This window comes from Scyliorhinus canicula, chromosome 18 (assembly GCF_902713615.1).
Source record: "Scyliorhinus canicula chromosome 18, sScyCan1.1, whole genome shotgun sequence".
Classification (NCBI taxonomy): Eukaryota; Metazoa; Chordata; class Chondrichthyes; order Carcharhiniformes; family Scyliorhinidae; genus Scyliorhinus; species Scyliorhinus canicula.
Genome location: NC_052163.1, coordinates 125877559 through 125894132, shown reverse-complemented (window position 1 = coordinate 125894132; position 16574 = coordinate 125877559). Strand labels below are relative to the sequence as shown.

General features: G+C 45.9%; 1 protein-coding gene across 10 annotated transcripts in view; it reads left to right on the top strand.

Moving 5' to 3' along the window:
- Positions 1 to 3604: 3604 nt before the first annotated feature.
- The window catches only part of LOC119952854 (mesoderm induction early response protein 2-like), a 94620-nt gene continuing 81650 nt past the window's right edge, over positions 3605 to 16574 (top strand). The window contains exons 1-3 of one of the 10 annotated variants that reach the window (XM_038776408.1): positions 10787 to 10928; positions 13246 to 13464; positions 16395 to 16483. Coding sequence is in view for 4 of the 10 variants with exons in the window: in XM_038776403.1 (XP_038632331.1) it covers positions 7099 to 7143 (45 nt within the window). In the remaining 6 variants the exon portion in view is untranslated. The other 9 variants (XM_038776407.1, XM_038776410.1, XM_038776409.1 and 6 more) reach the window with 9 other exon arrangements.

Here is a 16574-nt window from a genome sequence, read left to right as displayed (position 1 = left end):
TTTGTGTCTTCCACTGTGAAGACCAACCCAAAAAACCTGTTCAGTTCATCAGCCATTTCCTCATCTCCCATTATTAAATCTCCCTTCTCATCCTCTAAAGTGTTGCTATATTAATCTGGTTATAAATATGGCAGTCAATATGGTCGCCTTCCTTAATCCTAATTATGTTTGCTCTAGAGTCGCCAGGTATCTTTCGATAGAGCCACAAGGTTCAAACCCGAATACTGATCAAAAACCCAATGCACCAGTTAGTTAGTTCAAAGTCAATACTATTTATTTATACACACAGTAATATCTACTCATGCACAAAATACTACAAACTAAACTATCTCTAACGCTAACGCCTATACTTAACTTCGGGTGCCCACTCAGTCAGAGGAACAATGGCCGTTGTTCGGATCTGAGGCTGTTGGCTTTGAAGAGGTGACAGGAGAACAGCTAACGTCATCCGTCTGGTAGCAAGCGTTGACCTTGGACTTACTTGCTTCTGGTGCAGCTGGTGGACGGGTATCTCTGCTTCGAGAGCCGAGTCCAAGAGAGCGATTCTCTCTCGGGGGTTTCTTCTTATACCCAAAGGGACTTTGCATGCTTTTGGGCGGGCCTTGAACTTGGCCCCGATTAATTGGGCCGGATCTTGATCACTCGTATTGATCTTGACGAATAAAGGGGTGGGTGCCCTGATGGCTGGGCGTGTCTTTGGTGGCCATTGGTCTTGCTTTGTTTGTGTCTTTCTAGCGCCGGGGTGTCTGCCTTAGTATCAGTTGCTTGAATGTTATTCCTTTGTTCCCGGGGATGGGCCATCAGTATGCTAATTGACCTACAGTTTCAGTCTCGTCTGGGAGTTGCCTTCTTAATACGCATCCAGGCTCTGTGCCTGCTTGCTTTCCTGGCATTGTCCATATTTCCCTACAGTCATTGCGATCATCCATTTTGTATTCTGGAAGTGGCCATCCCAGATGGCTACACTCCCTCCTTGTGATCCTCAACGCGAAGCGTGAACGGATCAAATTACTGCATCTTCTTCGTTCTCCTCTGAAGTCGGGCACCCATAAGTAAGGACAGGTCCTACACTACTCTGTCCTATGAATTGAAACTGTCTCCTAAATTACTTTATGTACATACATCATTATAAAATTCTATGGGGCGCTATGACATTCAGGCATGCATTACAAAATAAAAAAATTGGAACCTCTAACTATCCTTACTCAATCAATCAAAATAATTTACAACATTTTAAACTGTACAATAGCAGCAACACAGGTCTCTCTGGCTTGGCAGTCAAGCACAGAGTGTTACATTTCTTTTATTAGAACAACAAACAGACAAAAAACGGATGCACTTTAATTCACTTAAAGTTATTGGGGGGGTTTGTTGAAGTCTGAAAATAGGGGATCTAAATGTGTATATCGGAGTGCAGGAGGCTTTCCTCCGCCATTTTCTGAGTCTTAGGGTTTGAACAACACTGCAGAGTATCGCAAGTACTAATAGTGATTCCACAACATAGGATAGGGAATACCACGTCATGAACCTGTCACGCCAGATCGGTGTATTGGTTACTATCTCGGGGTACAATGTATGACAGGGGTGTGAAACATTCACAGCCTGCGTGGTAGGGGTCAGGGGGGTAGTGTCCGTGTGCAACTGGAGGGATCTCGCTAAGATCCAACTGTAGAGCATGATGGTTGTCTTCATCTTTTCTTCTTTCTTTCTTCCTCTTAAGGCTTCTGTGGTTCCAGGGCTCTATGGACACAAGCATCATTTCTGTTATTATCTTGTTTAAGATCTTGTATGTCGGTCTGTCTGTCCTTTTATTGCCAATTACCCGTTATAGTTGGTCACCATCTGTGACTCCCTCATTTTTTTTTTGAAAACCAAATCTTTGGGACAAGACATCCGAGAAAAAAACTGACAGTGCGAGCCGTCTGGCAGCCTGTGTGATCTCCAGTTAGTTAGTTCAAAGTCAATACTATTTATTTACACACACAGTCATATCTACTTATGCACAAAATACTACAAACTAAACTATCTCTAATGCTAACGCCTATACTTAACTTCGGGTGCCCACTCAGTCAGAGGAACAATGGCCGTTGTTCAGATCTGAGGCTGTTGGCTTTGAAGAGGTGACAGGAGAACAGCTAAGGTCATCCGTCTGGTAGCGAGCGTTGACCTTGGACTTACTTGCTTCTGGGGCAGCTGGTGGACAGGTCTCTTCGCTTCGAGAGCCGAGTCCAAGAGAGCGATTCTCTCTCGGGGGTTTCTTCTTATACCCAAAGGGGCATCGCCGCTTTTGTGCGGGCCTTGAACTTGGCCCCGGATAATTGGGCCGGATCTTGATCACTCGTATTGATCTTGACCAATAAAGGGGTGGGTGCCCTGATGGCCGGGCGTGTCCTCGGTGGCCGTTGGCCTTGCTTTGTTTGTGTCTTTCTGGCGCCGTGATGTCTGCCTTAGTATCAGTTACTTGAACGTCATTCCTTTGTTCCCGGGGATGGGCCATCAATATGCTAATTGCCTTACAGTTTCAGTCTGGTCTGGGAGTTGCCTTCTCAATATGCATACCGGCCCTGTGCCTGCTTGCTTTCCTGACATTGCTTTCCATATTTCCCTACAGTCATTGCGATCATCCATTTGGTATTCTGGAAGTGGCTATCCCAGATGGCTACAAAAGGACCAATATTTACCTTAGCCACTCTTTTTTGTTTCATATATTTTTAGCAACTTTTACTATCTGTTTTTATATTCTGAGCAAGTTTACTTTCATAATCTATTTTACTCTTCTTTATAGCTTTTTTAGTAGCTTTTTGTTGCCGCCTAAAGATTTCCCAGTCCTCTAGTCTCCCACTAATCTTTGCCACTTTGTATGCTTTCCCCTTCAATTTGATACTCTCCCTTATTTCCTTAGATATCCATGGTCGATTTTCCCTCTTTCTACCGTCCTTCCTTTTTGTTGGTATAAACCTTTGCTGAGCACTGTGAAAAATCGCTTGGAAAGTTCTCCACTGTTTCACCATAAAGTCTTTGCTCCCAGTTTGCATTACAAACCAGCTGTCTAGCCCGCTGAGCTAAACCAGCCCTCTGCAGAAGAGGAAGTAGAAAGGGAGGACAGAGAAAAAAAGAGGAATTAGAAAGAAAGAACAGTGAGAGACGAGGAATTAGAAAGGGAGAACAGTGAAAGAAGAGGAAGGAGAAAGAGAGAATGGGGAAAAAAGAGAACAGAGAAAGAAGAGGAAGTAGAAAGGGAGGACAGTGAAAGAAGAGGAATTAGAAAGGGAGGACAGTGAAAGAAGAGGAATTAGAAAGGGAGAACAGTGAAAGAGGAAGGAGAGAATGGAGAAAAAAGAGAAAGGGAACAGAGAAAGAAAAGGAAAAAGTGAAGAGAAAGAGTAAAGGAGAAAGGAGAAAATAAAAAGAAAGAACGAGAAGAAGAAAGAGGAGACAGAAATAAAAGGTTATCTGTCTACAGAGCAAGGAGGGATGAGTGACCTACCAGTGGGTCCCTTTAAACGCAATAAAGGCAACTAAGGCGTCCCAGTGACAGCAGCGCTACCCCAGCCCGGCCGTAGTGTGCTGCACTCCCGCTGACCGCCAGCAGTGGCGCTGCCCCAGCCCGCCCGGCCGCAGTCTGCTACACTCCCGCTGACCGCCAGCAGCGGCGCTGCCCCGCAGCCAGCCCGGCTAACATCCGGGACCCAGCCGGCGCTGGATCTCCCAGGCAGAGACAGAAACAATATGGCGGAGGTGAGGCGGTGCACGGGCTGCTTTTGCCCCGATGTGATTTAACGGGCGCGCCGCGTTCCCCCCTCCCCAGCCGCCCGCCACCTCGCCCCGCCCGCTGGCTCCCGAGCGGCCGGCGGTGGAGGTGCGGATCCCGGGAGTGGCGCCTGAGCCGCCGGGCTGGGCGGATTTGGAGTCGGCGGGTGACGGCGTTGACGGCGAGTGTTTTTTATTTGGTTTGGGTCGGGGGTGTGTGTTGGGGGGGAGGGGGGTCCGGGCGGGCGGGCGGGCAGTCCCCCCGCCCCCGGGCCCGGCTCACTGACAGCTCCCGGTGCGCACTGCGCCTGCGCGCCCCGCCCGCCAGCCCCGCCGCGCGCTCTGTTTGTAAACTTGCTGCCACATTGCCCCAGAGCAGCTGAGAGAGCACGCTGCAGCATGCAACCTGCTGCATACCTGCATAGCTCCACTCCACACCCCTCTGCATAGCTGCAGTCCACATACCTGCATAGCTCCACTCCACACACCCCTCTGCATAGCTCCACTCCACACACCCCTCTGCATAGCTCTACTCCACATACCTCTGCATAGCTCCACTCCACACACCCCTCTGCATAGCTCTACTCCACATACCTACATAGCTCCACTCCACTCACCCCTCTGCATAGCTCTACTCCACATACCTACATAGCTCCACTCCACACACCTCTCTGCATAGCTCCACTCCACACATCCCTCTGCATAGCTCCACTCCACACACCCCTCTGCATAGCTCCACTCCACACACCCCTCTGCATAGCTCCACACACCCCTCTGCATAGCTGCAGTCCACACACCTGCATAGCTCCACTCCGCACACACCTCTGCGTAGCTGCACTCCACACACCTGCATAGCTCCACTCCACACACCCCTCTGCATAGCTGCACTCCACATACCTGCATAGCTCCACTCCACACACCCCTCTGCATAGCTCCTCTCCACACACCTGCATAGCTGCACTCCACACACCTGCATAGCTGCACTCCACACACCTGCATAGCTGCACTCCACACACCTGCATAGCTGCACTCCACACACCTGCATAGCTCCACTCACCCCTCTGCATAGCTGCACTCCACATACCTGCATAGCTCCACTCCACACCCCTCTGCATAGCTCCACTCACCCATCTGCATAGCTGCACTCCACATACCTGCATAGCTCCACTCCACACACCCCTCTACATAGCTCCACTCCACACACACCTGCATAGCTCTACTCCACACCTCTGCATAGCTGCACTCCACTCACCCATCTGCATAGCTGCACTCCACACACACCTCTGCATAGCTGCACTCCACATACCTGCATAGCTGCACTCCACACACCCCTCTACATAGTTGCACTCCGAACATACCTCTACATAGCTGCACTCCGAACACACCTCTACATAGCTGCACTCCACCCATCTGCATAGCTGCACTCCACACACCCCTCGGCATAGCTGCACTCCACAGACCCCTCTACATAGCTGCACTGCATGCACCCGTTTGCATAGCTGAACTCCATACAGCCATACATATAGCTGCACTCCACACATGCACATATATATGTGCAGACATATTTATGCATCCATACATATATACATATGTGTGGACCAAATGTCTGCACATACACTCACACAACGCGCCCACATTCCATTGCACATCTTTGTAAGTTGAGGATTTCCTATCGAGGATCTTTCGCCCAGTCTCCGATCAAAAGTTGGATCGAAGCGACGCCCCCCTCCCAGGCAGTGCGCTCTCCTTTCGCATTGCCCTCGTAGTTTTTTTTGTCGCTGTTCTTGCAACAGGAGCACGGTATTGGTCCTGCGATAGATCTGTGCCTCCCCTCCCACCTCAACCCGGGATCCGCTCTAAACTTTGACGCGCCCCCGGCATGGTGCAGTCAGTGGGCAGAAGTTGAAGCGATTGGTTGTCTCTGTTTTTAAATAGAAGGCAGTAGTTGATCCTTCTCTCAGAAGTTTAGGAACAGTTTCATAGTTTGTTAAATCTTAGGCCAGAAGCGGTCGGTTTGCAATGGGGGGTGGGGGAGCAGGGCGGTGGGTGCTATAATGCACTAACTCTATATGCACTGTCTCTGTGCTCGGTATGCACTGTCTGCTCGGTATGCACTGCTCTGTGCACTGTCTCTGTATGCACTCTGCTCGGTATGCTCTGTGCACTGTCTCTGCTCGGTATGCACTGCTCTGTACACTGTCTCTGTATGCACTCTCTCTGCTCGATATGCTCTGTGCACTGTCTCTGTATGCACTCTCTCTGCTCGATATGCTCTGTGCACTGTCTCTGTATGCACTCTCTGCTCGATATGCTCTGTGCACTGTCTCTGTATGCACTCTCTCTGCTCGATATGCTCTGTGCACTGTCTCTGTATGCACTCTCTCTGCTCGATATGCTCTGTGCACTGTCTCTGTATGCACTCTCTGCTCGATATGCTCTGTGCACTGTCTCTATGCACTCTCTGCTCGATATGCTCTGTGCACTGTCTCTGTATGCACTCTCTGCTCGATATGCTCTGTGCACTGTCTGTATGCACTCTCTGCTCGATATGCTCTGTGCTCTGTCTCTGTATGCACTCTCTGCTCGGTATGCACTGTCTCTGTATGCACTCTCTCTGCTCGGTATGCACGGTGCACTGTCTCTGTATGCACTCTCTGCTCGATATGCACTGTGCTCTGTCTCTGTATGCACTCTCTGCTCGGTATGCACGGTGCACTGTCTCTGCTCTGTGCACTGTCTCTATGCACTCTCTGCTCGGTATGCACTGTGCACTGTCTCTGCTCGGTATGCACTGTGCACTGTCTCTGCTCGGTATGCACTGTGCACTGTCTCTGCTCGGTATGCACTGTCTCCGTATGCACTGTTTCTGTTCTCTGTGCTGTGTCTGCTCTGTCTCTATGCACTGTTGTGCCCTGTATGCACCGTGCTCTATGCACTCTGCACTGTCTGTGCTCTAAGCGTGTCGCTGTGCACTAGTCGCTGTCTCTGTGCACTAGTCGCTGTGCATTGTAGCTGTCTCTGTTCACAAGTCGCTGTGCACTAGTCGCTGTGATCCACTCCGATACCGAGCCTGCAGTCCTGTCCCAAAGGGTGTGTGAGATACGGGACATTATTCCATCACAATTGTGTGTGCTGAAAACCCCGATCTCCCAATGAGCGGCCAAGTGGCGGCAATGCTGCTCCAACCGAATGGAGGAGCGAGTGCGTCAAACAGCCCAGACCCCGCTCGAACGTCAGATTGTTGCCGAGTTTGAAAAACTCCGTTTTGAATAGAGCCAAGAGCGTTGGAACCGGGAAGATCCCTCACCCAGCAGCAGCAGGAAGGTGCTACCGAACGGCCAGCAATGAATGAGGAGCACAGCGTGGAGAGGTGAAATTATTCTGCGCTGCAAAGTAAGGCTGAGGATATTCTCCACTAATCTTAATTCTCAACCCCCTTCCCTCCCTTCCCTCTCCCACAATCTCCAGTCGTTATTCCCTAAAGGGCTAACCATATTCATGTATTTCCAAAGAGAAAGTTTCTTCCCAGGGTCACCATGGAATGGTGCGGTATAACCCCTGTTAGAATATCTTTTTCAGTATCCTGTGGACAACTGAATATTCTTTTCAAAAATACAACTTGCATGTACCAGGCGAATGATCCTTGAATAAAAATGCAGTTTCTCATGGAAAACCAGAAACAAATTCTCAGCAATGAAGAGTGCGTTTGTGCGTACGTCTTTGCTGAAGTGCAAGAAAGCGGAGGATTTCTTGAGTGACATAATAATAATCATCTGTATTGTCACAAGTAGGCTTACATTAACACTGCAGTGAAGTTACTGTGAAAAGCCCCTAGCCGCCACATTCCGGCGCCTGTTCGGGTACACAGAGGGAGAATTCAGAATGTCCAATTCACCTAACGTGTAATGTCGCTTGGGACTTGTGAGAGGAAACCGGAGCACCCGGAGGAAACCCACGCAGACACGGGTTGAACGTGCAGGCTCCGCACAGACTGTGGACCAAGCCGGGAATCGAACCGGGGACCCTGGCTCTGTGAAGCAACAGTGCTAACTACTGTGCTACCATGCCGTCCATAGCCATGTATTTGGTATTCTCTTTCTCTCCTGTTGTACATTTACAGAATGTAGCCCAGTAGCACTGACATTCAGGCTGCCAGTTTTTACAGATGTCTTTGAGAAATACAGAGCAGATTAAGAATGAAGGGAAGCATAATCAACACGATCGTTATCATGCATCAAATACCAGAAAAATGCAGGTAGCGATCTGGAATTCTGCTTCGACATTTGATGAAGTCGACAGATCTTGATTACTGTCTTCCCAAGTACGGATGTCTGCAAAAGGTTGTGCAGATTTTGTTCATCACACCAGGACTGTGTGATTCAGAGATTCTGTACAGAAAGAAGGTGCTGTTTGCAAATCGTTTTAACATCTTCGAAAGATCAAACTTGGTTGTGTTCTTGTTCTCTTTGGTCTTGACAGCAATGTTTAGTAAAGCAATGATGTGGAGATGCCGGCGTTGGACTGGGGTGAGCACAGTAAGAAGTCTTACAACACCAGGTTAAAGTCCAACAGGTTTGTTTCAAACACGAGCTTTCGGAGCACGGCTCCTTCTTCAGGTGAATGGAAAGGCTTGTTCCAGAAATGTTTATATAGACACAGTCAGAGATGCCCCGGAATGCGAGCACCTGCAGGCAATCAAATCATCAAAGATGCAGAGAGAGAGGTAACTCCAGGTTAAAGAGGTGTGAATTGTCCCAAGCCAGTTCAGTCGGTAGTTCAGTCGGTAGTAAAGCAATGATTGGGGTTCAGTCACGTTCTTCAGGTTTGGTACATTTGGGAAAACTCTTCAATTTGTGCAGACGGTGTGGTTCGGCCAAGGTTATTCATGGATTGGTGTTGGCTGATAATTGTGCTTAAAGCACATGCCCGGTAATTCTGATGTGTCTCACTCAATTGTAGCAGTAGTGAAGAATTATGACCTGAACCACAAATCTAAATAAAGCAACCTGCACCCAACAAATAATACGTTAAACCATCGACATCAATGATGCTGGACTGAATATGGGGGACCCTGGGAGGTTTTTCGTTGAACACTGCTCTTGCTGATCGTAAAGCATTTTCACATCAAGAAGGACTTTCTCTGCTTTGACGGACTGAAAAGTGTGAGGCTAGGGCCAGCCTTGTATAACCTTGAAAGCTGCTAAGCAGTTAGGATCTCAAATTTTTTCTATCTGGTAATGCCGCATGCATCATCAAGATCCAACCAGCACATGGGGAGATGGCGTTGCAAGTTGTGCTCTGTTAAAATGCGGAAAATCACTAGCATGAAGACCATGTTAGTACGAGCACAGCTGTATGAGGCAGGACATCTTGTTTAAATTAATTGTCGTAGACATCCCAATCGTGTCCTGTGCAGTTACCTGAAACAGGACAAGTGTTCTTGTGCTTCCTCTGCCAACTTCATGAAGTGGTGGTGCCGGCTTCTGGGATGCCAGCCGAGCTGATGTTCCGGGCGACGTGCAAAATGAGCAACATTTGAAATGGAACACGGTTAACCACGTCAACAACAGTGTGAGCAATAAGCAAATGGCACAGCTTCTGAATGCACATGTATTGGGAAGCCCCGTTGCTTCACAGAGTGGATTAAGCAGCAATAGAGAATGACTGACCCTTGACCAGCCAGCTGTGAACTACCTAAACCACAGTCACCGGAAGTAAGTGGAGTTTATATTGGGATCGTATCCCTTTATTCATTTTCAATTTGGCCCAGTTGGTGCAGTCACGGTACAGAGTTCTTTGTGCATATAATCTGAATTGATAGAGCACTACTTTTGGATCCAATACTCCACCTGTGTTAACTAGACAACAATTCCATGGGACCATTTGAGGGAGATCAGGAAGTTCTCCGTTTTAGCTAACATTTTAAGAAAGTAACCAAACAGATCATCATGTATCGTGATGTTGCACCTGCAAGTTTGCTTTCATCCTTGCCTATGTGATTTCACTGGGGGAAAAATGTGGTAAAACACCTTTAGGATGTTTTGATATGATGAATCGACAGATCTGTACAACCTTTCTTCCTCCTTCACCCACCATTTCTGCATCTTTTGTTTCCTTGTTCTGTCCTTTTTGATTCTATTTCTTGTCATCTGTTTTATTTTCTTTGAATAAAAGCAAATTACTGTGGATGCTGGAATCTGAAACCAAAGAGAAAAACCTGGAAAATCTCAGCAGGTCCAGCAGGGAGAGAAAAGAGCTAACGTTTCAAGTCCAGATGACAGAACAAGGAAACAAAAGATGCAGAAATGGTGGGCGACGGAGGAAGAAAGGTTGTGCAGATCTGTTGATTCATCAGAAAAGTGAACAAAGATAACGAATTGGCCAGCATAAATCGTCACTTGTGTAATAGATTCTGCTGATAGATTTGTTGTTTTCAGTTGGATCGATTTATAATGCATCCATTTAAGGGCAAATGCAGGTGACTGGTCATGTCTGCAATTTTTTTAAATTTTCCTTATATCTGATTACTATTGTAGTGGAGCCCTGTTGGTGCGTGCGTCAAACGGAATAGCAGAGGACCCTCAAACTATCACTGCTGCAATATCTTTATCACTTTGCCTTACTTGTAAGCTTTCTCCTCAAAATTACTAGTCTTCTATCATACTATGTGTATCTCTGGTGACATTTGGTGCTTGGGTATGGTGCTCTTCATGTGGTAGGTAGTCTTCAGTGAGTTCTTGCTCTGAGGAACAGAGTGGATGAAGTACATTTTCCCATTTTTTGTATTTAATTGTGTGAAGTTACTTGTGCAAAGTCAGTGTCTAAGGACATGTTAACGAAGTAACAAATTGTATGGTGTTACTTGTTCTTCAACATTAATTTTTCCCAAGTATGTAACAGTGCATGCAATTAAATTACAATATGACTAATATGGTTTTTATCATTAGTTCTGCACAGCTTTCCAATATCCAGACTAGGGTGGCTGTTAATCAACTATTGCTTCCTCTTTCAAGGCAGTTGAATCAGGAGATAGAATTAAGTACTTGTTTCAGACAATGCTCTACCATTATACAGTATACAAGAGAGAATTCTTCAAATGTAGGATCAGTGACAACTGAGACACACCTTGATTAGGTGCAAGCAAACTGTTTCCCGCATCAGCTTCTGTCCTTGCCATGGTATGTTTAATTATTTTTTGTAACATACAATTTTATTTCTAAAAGGCCATTAGCATTTTTTTCGTTTCACTTCCTTCGGAGTATTTGTCTGACGTATATAAAAAGTTGGTTTATAGGTGCAACAGGTGATTAAGAAGGCAAATGGAGTTTTGTCCTTCATTTCTAGAGGGATGGAGTTTAAGACTAGGCAGGTTATGCTGCAATTGTATACGGTGTTAGAGGCCTGGAATATTGTGTTCAGTTTTGGTCTCCTTACCTGAGAAAGGACATACTGGCGCTGGAGGGTGTGCCGAGGAGATTCACTAGGTTAATCCCAGAGCTGAAGAGGTTGGATTATGAGGAGAGGTTGAGTAGAGTGGGACTGTGCTCGTTGGAATTTAAAAGGATGCGGGGGGGGATCTTATAGAAACATATAAAATTATGAAGGGAATAGATAGGATAGATGCGGGCAGGTTGTTTCCACTGGCGGGTGAAAGCAGAACTAGGGGACATAGCCTGAAAATAAGGGGAAGCAGATTTAGGACTGAGCTGAGGAGGAAAGTCTTCGCCCAAAGGGTTGTCAATCTGTGGAATCCCTTGCCCAGTGAAGATGGGGCTGGTTTAGCACAGGGCTAAATCGCTGGCTTTGAAAGCAGACAAAGGCAGGCCAGCAGCACGGTTCAATACCTGTACCAGCCTCCCCGAACAGGCGCCGGAATGTGGCGACTAGGGGCTTTTCACAGTAACTTCATTTGAAGCCTACTTGTGACAATAAGCAATTTCATTTCATTCATTTTATTTCAGTTGAGCCTCCTTCATTAAATGTTTTTAAGATAAAGATCGTTTTTTGAAGAATAAAGGGATTAAGGGTTATGGAGTTTGGGCTGGAAAGTGGAGCGGAGTCCAAAAAAGATCAGTCATGGTCTCGTTGAATGGCGGAGCAGGCTCGGGGGGCCGGATGGCCTACTCCTGCTCCTAGTTCTTGTGTATATTAAGCTGTTATAGCAGGCTTTATTAATGATGGGCAATACCACAATCAGAACTGCAAGTTTCTCAGTCAACCTTTGACTGGTGTCCTCATAATGCTTTTCCTTCTGGCAAATTATTTGGGCAACAAATGGAGTCTGCGGTCTTTGTGCTCCCAGTGAAGCTAATTGGGGAAACTTCACCATGCCTAAATACAGTAATGCAATCTAAAACTGGAACATGGAGAGGAAGATGCTATTGAGTGAAATTGGGAAAGGGATTCATTTGGAAAAAAAGATGTTGCCTGGATGTGGGTGACCCTGGCATGTTACTATTTATTGTCCAACCCCAGTTAACCTGAGAAGTTGTGAGTCCCCTTGAAGCTCTGCTTCCTTAATAGCTTAGGTGGGAAATTCCAAGGCTCCGTTCAGCAGCAATTAAGGAATAGCAGTATATTGCCAAGTAGCACGGTGTATGACTTGGAGTGGAACTTGTTATTTGGTGTTCATTATAGAATTAGTTTGATTTATAAAATGTATAATGCAGACTTGTCACACTTCAAAGCTAATTTAGCATTGCATGTATTTTGATAACATAATAAAACAGTGATTCCTTTTTTCTGCCTGTTAAATAGAGGATTATTTTAAGATATTTTTGGCAATTAACTCGGAACCATGTCTGTAATGCTGAATTTGATTTGTTAGGACTACTTTATCTTACCTGGCCAACTTTATGAACCAGTATGTTTGAACAGATGAATACAGTGGCCACTTCCAATGAATTTTTTTAAAACATGTTGTGATTGCTGAATTTTTCTGATTGAAACTCTCCTCAATGGTGCAAGGGTCAGAATAGCACTCTGATTAAAGGCATGCTTCAGTCATTTTGTAATTTAAAAAAAAAATAATGATGGGTCTGATAATATGTTTAGGTTCCTCTGTCTTAGAGGAATGTTAGCTCTTATACCATGTCATGGTGCATTATTTGTAAAGTTAGTGTCAAACTGTCATAGAATCATGGAATCTTACTGCACAGAATGAGGGCATTTGGCCCATTGTCAGTGTGCTAGATCTTTCTCCTTACCCGTGCATATGTTTCCTTTTGAAGTCTATGTCCTTTCCATTTTCTCGTTGCTCTGAGGGAATCCTTTAAATCACAGTTGTAGCAGCCTGCGCTCAAACTCTTTGCAATCAAGCAACTGGGTTGTATCCCTGATAGATGCAGAGGGGGGGAAAACGGTTTGCTTCAGAAACTCACAACCATGGTGCTAGCTTGCCTCGTGTCGGATACCTAAAGGAGGCGTTCCTCGGCTCAACATTTGCCACCCATTTTAAACTTGAGTGGTCTTTGACCGGTGTTCTATTGTGTTCAGAACAAATCTCGACAGGAACCAATTTTCAGAACGAGAATGGCGTTCCCAATTGTCTAACGACAGACCACGGAACTGAAAACTGCAGATGGTGTGCACCATAGGATCTTTTTGCTTGATGTCAGTGGATACCTTTTCAACCACAAAATGCTGGTTATTTGAGATCTATGTGGAGCAATCACTCTGCAAAGGTAGAACCTGTCGCTGCTGGACAGCTATGGGGTAAGTACTTCTCCTTACAGTTTCCTTCCCTCTAATTTGCTACTTATGTGGCAGTGTTTCATTCCCTGCCGGTAGCTGCACAAAGAAAACTCCAAAGTCACAGCATGCTGCACACTCCAGCATTTGAATTTCATTTTGTACAATAATTGCATATAAATTATTTCAATCTTGCTTAGATGAATCGTGTTATCATGAGTAACATGGGTAAATTCATCACTTTCCAAAGTAGGTGTGCAGTAAATACATTGCCACATATGTGTTCAGATTTGCTTTTAAAAAAACATATATGGGGTTAGCTACAGTTGTTTAAGATGTATTTTTATCCTCACTTTACTTTGTCAAACTGAGACCTGTTATTCCGTGTGGACCTCTGGACATCTCGGGAATGCAGAGTTTTATCTTTATGTTTTTGCAAAATTACAAATAAATCCCAACAAACTCCCAACGTAACTTCTCAATAGTTATTATGATGCTTGATTTCTCTGTCATTTAAGACTCGTTATTTACAGTAACTTTTGGAATATGTAGTAATGTTATGTCTGTGCATTTATAGGGATGTTGAAGGGAGATGTAGAAAGGACCGCAGGTGTGACTTTTTGAGCATCCTGTTACCTGTGTTGATTAAAAGAAAATATGATGGGCTACTACAATTTTAAATAGCCAGTTCTCTGATTGAAATTAATCTGATATTAATGTTGGTTTGCAATTTGCTGTGCAAGAACTGTCACAAATACAATCACATGTATGATACACAAGTTGTTGGTTCTGAGTGGTATTAAGTGGCAAGTTATTTCAACCCTTTTCCAGCTATTAGGAGCATGCCTTTAAGTAGCAGCTCGTAGCCCTCTGGAGCTGCAACTAGATGCACTCTGTAACCAAGTAACCAGACGTTGTTTCTATCTCCCATGATTTCAAATTTTAATACTGAAATGTTTCATTTTGCACATTGTGTGGAAATGCATTGGTATCTGGACAACAACGACTACTTGCATTTATATAGCACCTTTTATCATAGTAAAACTTACCAAGGTGCTTCATGGGAGCGCTATCAAACAAAATTTAACACCAAGCCACATGAGATATAAGGCCAATGGTCAAAGGCTTGGCTAAATTGGCAGGCAGTAATTAGTGGGGTGCCAAAGGGATCGGTGCTGGGACAATTTGGATGAGGGAACAAAATGTAACATCTCAAAGTTTGCAGATGATACCAAGTTGGGTGGGAGGGTGAACTGTGACGAGGATGCAGGGATCCTACAGCATGATCTGGACAGGTTGGGCGAGTGGGCAAATCAATGGCAGATGCAGTATAATTTGGATAAGTGTTCACTTTGGAAGCAAAAACAGGAAGGCAGATTACTACCTGAAGGTTGTAAATTGGGAGAGGGGAGTGTGTAGCGGGACCTGGGTGTCCTTGTGCACCAGTCGCTGAAGATAAGCATGCAGGTGCAGCAGGCGGTAAAGAAGGCTAATGGTATGTTGGCCTTCATTGCGAGAGGTTTCGAGTACAGAAGCAGGGATGTGTTGCTGCAATTATACAGGGCCTTGGTGAGGCCACATCTAGAATATTGTGTGCAGTTTTGGTCTCCTTTTCTGAGGAAGGATGCTCTCTAGGAAGTGCAGCAAAGGTTTACCAGACTGATTCCAGGGATGGCGGGACTGTCATATGAGGAGCGATTGACTAGGTTAGGGTTGTTCTCGCTGGAGTTCAGAAGAGTGAAGGGGGATCTCATAGAGACTTATACAATTCTAACTGGACTCGAAAGGGTGGATGCAGGGAGGATGTTACCAATGATGGGTGTGTCCAGAACCAGGGGTCACAGTCTGAGGATTCAGGGTAAACCATTTCGGACAGAGATAAGGAGACATTTCTTCACCAAAAGAGTGGTGAGCCTGTGGAATTCATTACCACAGGAAGTAGTTGATGCCAAATCATTGAATATATTCAAGAGGCGGGTAGATATAGCACTGGGGGGGGGGGGGGGGGGGGGGGCGGAATAGGATTAAAGGCAATGGGGAGAAAGCAGGATTAGGCTATTGAGTTGGATGATCAGCCATGATCATGATAAATGGCGGAGCAGGCTCGAAGGGCCAAAAGACCTCCTCCTGCTCCAATCTTCCATGAATCTATGTATATGTAAAGCGGGAGGCTATAAGAACGTTTTAATGAAGCTAGAGAGGCAAAGAGATTCCGGAAGGGAATTTCCGTGCTGAAGGCCTACGTGGCTACCCATGTGGATTGATTAAAGTCAGGGATGTGTAAATGGCCAGATTTGGAGGATCACCGAGATCTCTGACCGTTGTAGGGCTGGGGAGGGACAAGACCATGAAGGGATCCGAAAACAAGAATGAGTTTTAAAATCTGGCTCCCAATCGGCCAATATCTATGTAGGTCAGCAAACACAGGGGTGATTAGCGAATGGGGCCGGCTGCGAGTTAGGATATGGGCAGCAGGGATTTGGATGAGCCCAAGTTTGTTAAGGGTGGTAGATAGATGGCTAGCTGGGAAAACGTTGGGAGTATTCAAATCTAATGGTAACAAAAGCATGGATGAAGGTTTCAGCAGCAGGTGAGCTGGGCTGACCAGAGTTGGGTGATGATATGGCGATGGAAGTAAGCGCTCTTGATGATGGTATGATTGCCACGTTTGGAAGCTCAGATCAGAGTCAAATCTGCCACCAAGGTTACAAACGGTCTGGTTCACCATCAGATAGTCGCCAGGGAGAGGGACGGTGCCGGTACCTGGGGAACGGAATTTGCTCAGGGACCAAAGATGATGGTTCTGCCTCACTGACATTTAATGAGAGGACATTTCAGCTCTTTCCAGTCCTGGATACAAGCAGTCTAAAAAATTAGAAGCAGCGGAGGGGTCGAGAAAGGTGGTGTCGAGTCTGTCATCCGCAAACATGAAGAACCTGGAATTGTGTTTTCAGATGATGTCGCCAAGGCGCAGCATGTAGATGAGAAGTAAGAAGGGACCAAGGATTGATAACATAGAGCAGGAAGCAAAACCATTCGATAGGTAAGAATGGAATAACTTTTAGAAATTGTATGCAGACCAGACCCAATATGTTGAAAATCCAAGGATGGGACTCTTTAAGGTTTCGGAGTAT